This window comes from Vombatus ursinus, unplaced genomic scaffold (genome assembly GCF_900497805.2).
Source record: "Vombatus ursinus unplaced genomic scaffold, bare-nosed wombat genome assembly UNPS02014798.1, whole genome shotgun sequence".
In the NCBI taxonomy this organism is placed as follows: domain Eukaryota; kingdom Metazoa; phylum Chordata; class Mammalia; order Diprotodontia; family Vombatidae; genus Vombatus; species Vombatus ursinus.
In genome coordinates this window covers 27,732,756-27,738,755 of record NW_020954576.1, presented here as the reverse complement: position 1 = coordinate 27,738,755, position 6,000 = coordinate 27,732,756, and the positions used below count along the sequence as shown (strand labels likewise).

General features: G+C 41.0%; 1 protein-coding gene across 2 annotated transcripts in view; it reads right to left on the bottom strand.

The window, feature by feature from the left end:
* The window catches only part of LOC114050130 (calpain-8-like), a 118,982-nt gene that overhangs the window by 65,203 nt on the left and 47,779 nt on the right, over positions 1–6,000 (bottom strand). For both annotated transcript variants that reach the window (XM_027871706.1, XM_027871705.1), the window contains exons 3-5: positions 2,743–2,861; positions 2,295–2,428; positions 960–1,128 (exon numbers count right to left, since the gene is read on the bottom strand). In XM_027871706.1, coding sequence (XP_027727507.1) covers positions 960–1,128; positions 2,295–2,428; positions 2,743–2,861 — 422 coding nt within the window. The remainder of the gene's footprint in view (positions 1–959; positions 1,129–2,294; positions 2,429–2,742; positions 2,862–6,000) is intronic.

Below are 6,000 nucleotides of genomic sequence, written 5' to 3'. Positions count from 1 at the left end.
AGAGAGAGAGAGAGAGAGAGAGAGAGAGAGAGAGAGAGAGAGAGAGAGAGAGAGAGATAGCTTGCCAGAGTTGTCATACTTAGGAAAAAGGAGAATATTTTATTTTTATTTTATCCACTTCTGAAATAAGTAAGTTGTTACCTGAGCAATGGTCTACTTGACTAGGTAGAAACTTAGAGGTGATGAGAGAAAGGTATTATGGGGGGAAAGCAGGCACAAGAAAGGAGTGTACAGCAGCTAAGAAAAATGGTAGATGGTACAAACAATATTACAGATCTAGTTTCTATAACCCTCATTTAGTTACTCTTCACTCCCTTTCCTGGGAGGTCATGACTCCCAGTTTAAAACATAATTCCCCAGAAAGACTTTCAATCAGAGATCTCAAAACTAACACCATCATATATTGAATCTCCTCAGAGAATTGTAGGTTTAGAGTTGAAAGGGATTTCTTAAGAAACTGAGGCTGAGAAAAAAGAAGTAACTTACCCAAGGCCACACTAACAGTAAGTATTAAAGCTAGGAGTTGAACCCAGGTCCTCTGCCCTCAAATCCAGTGATCTCTCCAATCTACCATGCTGTCTCCCATCTAACACACAGAGGAAGGGAAGTGAATTCCCCAATGTCACTCAGCAAGTGAGTCGCATTGGTAGAGACAGGACTCAGGGATCATGATCAGTTATAGAATATAAACCTCTAGGGTTCAGAGATTAAAAACAAAAAGCAAATGACAACAGTCCTAGATACTCTGATAAGAACGACCATTCCCAATCCCATCCACTCACACAGGTCTTAGAACAGAATAAGATCTTCCTAGGAATAAATCTGGGTACCACTAATAAACTCTAATTATATTCATCAGGGCAGATATTGTGCTACCTACCAGCCACAGCTCAAAGCATTCTCCCACCCCCCAACCCACTTTTTTTTTCCCCATTCAAAGGGAAACATTCCTGGCTCACATCGATGGAGCAGCCAAGCAGTGACCCAGAGCGCAAAGCCTTCCTGATGATTTGATACAGATTGGATGGGGCCTTCTTCAAATCATAAAACTCTGAGATTCCTCCAGTGAAGTCTTCAAATCCCTCCACTGTGGACCCACCTGCAAGAGCTTCATAGGACCCATTGAGCCTGCAGGAAAGGAAAGGAAAAGAATAAAGTGTACTGCTTCTAATCTTTAGACATTAGCTAATATCCAGATAGCATCTGCTATAATTAGAGGACCCCAAGAGGAGGGATCTCTCCTTCAGAGGATGCATGGGTAATGGTGTTTTGTGGAGGTGATGAACTTAAGGGAAACCACTCAGGAAAATGTGGCTTTAAAGACCTAGAATTCCAACTCAGGCATTACTCCAATGGGGAGGTCAGCAGTTTGCCAGGGCTGAAATTCATACGATTTGACATAAATACTGTGGGCTCATTTCAGAGAACTAATGGCCATTCCTTTCCAGAGGCAACCCATCATCTTGCTTGTGCTTTCAGCAATTCTGTCTTCCAGTCAAATTGGAATCTCCATTGAAGCGAAACCTAAAATTCTGCAGGGGAGAAAAGTTGGGAAGTGACTGGAGCAGGAACCTCAGGAGCTATAACTAGGGCAGATGAGCTGAGGCAGGAGAACACAACTCTTGGTTTAAACAAGAAAAACTGCTAACCTGCTTGGGTTGGCAGAAGAGTTGCTGAGCAAAGGGCGGAAGTTTCATCAGTTGAGTCAAGGGGCCATTTATTGTTATTTATTATCATTCATCTTTCCTCTAGTGGTTTATAAGGACCAAAGTACTTAACTTGGAGTTTATTAGCTCTATGTCAGCCCTGTTATCCCTATTAAAAGAGAAGGAAGCTAAGAAATAGACAGGTTAACTGATTTGCCTGAGGTCACACAGTCATCAAGTGGAAGAATTTAGATTTTAACTCATAGGCCAAGTGTGAGGTTAATTTAGATTACTCAAAGCAGCATGCCATAGTAGACAGTGTATTGGACTCTGGGTCTGGAAAGTCTGAGTTCAAATTCTATCTCTGGCACTTAGCAGCAGTATGACTATAGTCAGGTCACTCAATCTCTCTAAGCTTCAATTTCCTCAACTGTAAAATGAAGAGGCTGTGCTCCAGGACTTCTGAGATCCTTTCCAGCTCTAAATTCATGATCCTATAAAGCTTATTGGTTCTCTCACTCAAAGGAGTTCCAGGTACCAGAAAGCAAAGCCTAGATAGCACCTTAAATAGGGACCTGTGTAGAGCTTCATTATAGAAGTACAGTGGTCATCTTGAAGTCCCCTGAACCCCAAACTTCCCCCACTTACTTGGCATAGGCCTTTTCCAGCAGGGCACTCCAGAACTCTCTGCCTTCTTCGGAGTGAAGGAATAGCAAATTCCCATTTCTGGTGGGTAGCCTATCATCAATGACCACATCCACCCATTCTCCATACTGCCAGAACTGGAGGATAAGAAATCCAGAGTCTGGTCATAGAGGGTCAATGGGGAGGTTGATGGAACAGAATGATGTCTATCTACCAAGAACACATCATTTCCAGAGAATTCAGAGTAAGGATTTTATACTTATTTTGTACACATTCCCCTACCCAAATAGATTATAGGTAAGGAACCATCTCATTCAATTGCAGAGCTCCTCCATTGACTTAAATTGTTGGGGGTTTTTAAGAAATGAATGAATGAATGGACTTTGCCACTGATGACATCAAACTGGGGGTGGGAAAAATGGTGTTAAGGGCAATAAACAAGTCGTAGTACCTGAAAATGAAAGATTCCTGCATAGTTCTTCTGGAAGCTCTGATCCTTGGGGACCACTCGGTAAAGGAGCTCTTCATTCAAGGTCAAGGAAGCAATGGCTGCCAGGAGCCAGCAGTCACCTGCACAGTATCATAGGACACATCCATTGGTCAAGTCAGGCCTATGGGGTTCCCTTGGAGGTGCCACCACCTCTTTTTATTTACTACAAGACCAAGTTGCAAATCACACTTTGATGATGAAGATTCTCCCTTTTCCTTCTATTTCAGCATCCTATACGACCAGTTCTGAATTCTAAGAAGCTTTTGCTTATCTCCTAATAGTGTGTGGATTATCCAAGATCCTTGGGTGTCTTTCAGGCCTCCCACTAATTCCTACCATACTTCGAGGAGAGTGTAGATAGAGAGAAAACAGATGAGACTCAAAGACTATTGGACTCCTCCTCAGCAATTCTGATAAAAATTTGGAGGTATAGCAATGTTGGAACAATTGTTGAGAATGGGATCTGGAAATTATCTTATATATCAATTGTCTTTCAGTTCAAAACAAACAACAAAATCCCACATTCTTTGCTAAGATTGACCTTTTCATACTCATAAAAGGTAGTGGCCTTAAAACCCTGTTAGGTACAAGTCTGGGTACCACCGATAAATTGCCAGGACAGTGAGACGCAATGATACATGTCACTAGTCCCTGCTACTGGAGAAGGCTGAGGCCGGTAGATCACTTGCACTCAGGAGTTCCAAGCTGCACTAGGGTTAAAATCAATCAGGTATCCCCATTAAGTCTAGCACCAATGTGGAGAGCTAGGGGGAGTGGGTCACTAAGCTCCCTAAGAAGGCAAACTGGGCCAGGTCAAAAATGGAGCAAGTCAAAAATTTCCATGCCAGTAAGAAATGGGGTTGGGCCTATGAGTGGCTGCTGCACTTGCAGTCTGGCCTAGATAGAGAGACCCACTCTCAAAAGAATACAAAACCTTATGACATGAGAGCTATCCATTATCCTTTTCCCCCATGATCACAGATAACAAAGAGCTGACATACAGCATGTGGTAAATTATTTTCCTTTATATAGCATTTCTAAATTTCTCACAACAATTCTGAGGCTTCATTTCTTATAATACTCCTGGGATTTAGGGTCACACTAAATGATTCCCCTTTTCCAAAGGAAGAAAACAAAGCAGAGAAGGGTTAGAATCACAGGATGTTCAAGCTGGAAACTATTTCACAGATCATATAATCCAACCCTTCATTTTATAAATAAAGAAACTGGGGCTCAGAGAGGCCCCATGAGGCCCAGGGATTGTGGGAAAGCCAAGAATCAAACCCACAGTTCCAGAGTCCTACCATATTGTACTTTCTATGACATCACATGCTGTCATCATCTTTGAATGACATGAAAATCATATGGAAACTCACAAAAGCCTACAAAATACATCATCCTGGTACAAACTAGTGATATACTCAATCAATAAACCAATCATTATTTACTAAATATCTACTACCTACCATGCTCTATGCTAGGCACTGGGGATACAAATACAAATTAAAAAGCAATCCCTACTCACAAGGAGCTTATATTCTAATGGTGGAGAAAACAAAGAGATAGATAGATAGATGGATAGATGGATAGATAGATAGATAGATAATAGATAGATGATAGAGGTATATGTATGTATGTGTGTACATAGATATAAACTTAGCAAAATTATAAATAAATACAAAGTAGTTCATTATTAAGTAGTTGTTTAGTTGTTTTCAGTCAAGTCTGATTCTTTGTGATCCCTTTTGGGGTTTTCTTGACAAAGACACTGGAGTGGTTTGCCATTTCCTTCTCCAGCTCATTTTAAAATGAGGAAACTGAGCCAAATAGGATTAAATGACTTTCCAGGGTCACACAGCTAATAAGGATCTGAGGTCAGATTTGAATTCAGGTCTTCCTGACTCCAGGCCCTCTATCCACTATACCACCTAGCTGCCCCTTTATAGGTAACTACTTGGTATTTATTTGTATCTCTCTACATATTTACTGTCTTCTTCATTCAATGTAAGTTCTTTGTGAGCAGAAATTGATTCACTCTTTATATTTGTATCTTCAGCTGCTAGAACTTAAAACAAACTTCTGCGTTTCACAGTTAAAGAGGTTGCTAGGTGGTGTGTTGGTAGTGTGTTGGATACAAAGCCAGGAAGACCTGAGTTCAAATCCAGCCTCAGTTCAAATCCTATGCTCACACTACCTGTGTGGCCCTGGGCAACTCACCTAACCTCTTTCAGCCTTAATTTTATCTCAATTGGAATTTAACAAAAGGGGAAACTGAGAAAAATATTCACGAAAGATAACATTTATTAGCAGAGGCATGCTACCTGTCAATAAGTGGGTCAATGGATTGCCTCCATTTATGCCAAAGACCACAAGTAAAAGTTCAGTTCACCTTATACAGGTTTGGGGGAGTACAGAACAAAGAACAGAACAGGGTAGATAACAACATGAGATTGAGGGAACACAATTAGTTACAAAGGTGAGGGGAAGGGCACAACATGATTGGTTGGAAGATTGGTAACGGGGGTTGGCAATACCCTTTCTTCTTCTCTCATGAGACTAAGACGTGCTCATTGTTTGAGTATAGGTACAAGATAGCGGCCCAACCTTTTGGATCCACAGCAAACCAGACATCCTTGAAGGATAGCTTGGTGGCTAAAAGATATTAGGCCCAACTCTCTCATGTTCACACACATTCCTCAAGGTGAACAAAATTCCTTGAGGCAAGACTGGATCAGTGATTAGCAGGAGAGCTGGATTTCTAAAATTAACCCATTACAAGCCAGCTGAATTCTGAACTAAGATCAGAGACAAAGAACTATGACTTAAGCAACTACAGGAGAAAAGCAGTTGGGAGACAAAATCAATCACTTGTAAATAAGATGAATAAATAAATGATGGAGGATCATTTTTAATCTTCTCAGTTTCCTCATCCATAAAATGGGAATAATAATAGCACCTACCCCAGAGTTGTTGTTAGAATCAAATGAGACCATATATGCAAAGCACTTTGTAAATGCTAGCAATTATTTACTCTTGTCATTAAAACCCTTCCCAGTCTGGCTCCAGCATATCTATCCTAGACTCATTAAACATACTTTGCCCTTTACATACTCTGATCTAATCACACTGGCCTTCTTGAGGTCCTTTGCACATGATATTCCATCCCCCATCTCCACATCTTTGCAAAGGCTATCTCTCAAGCTTGGAATGCACCGCCTC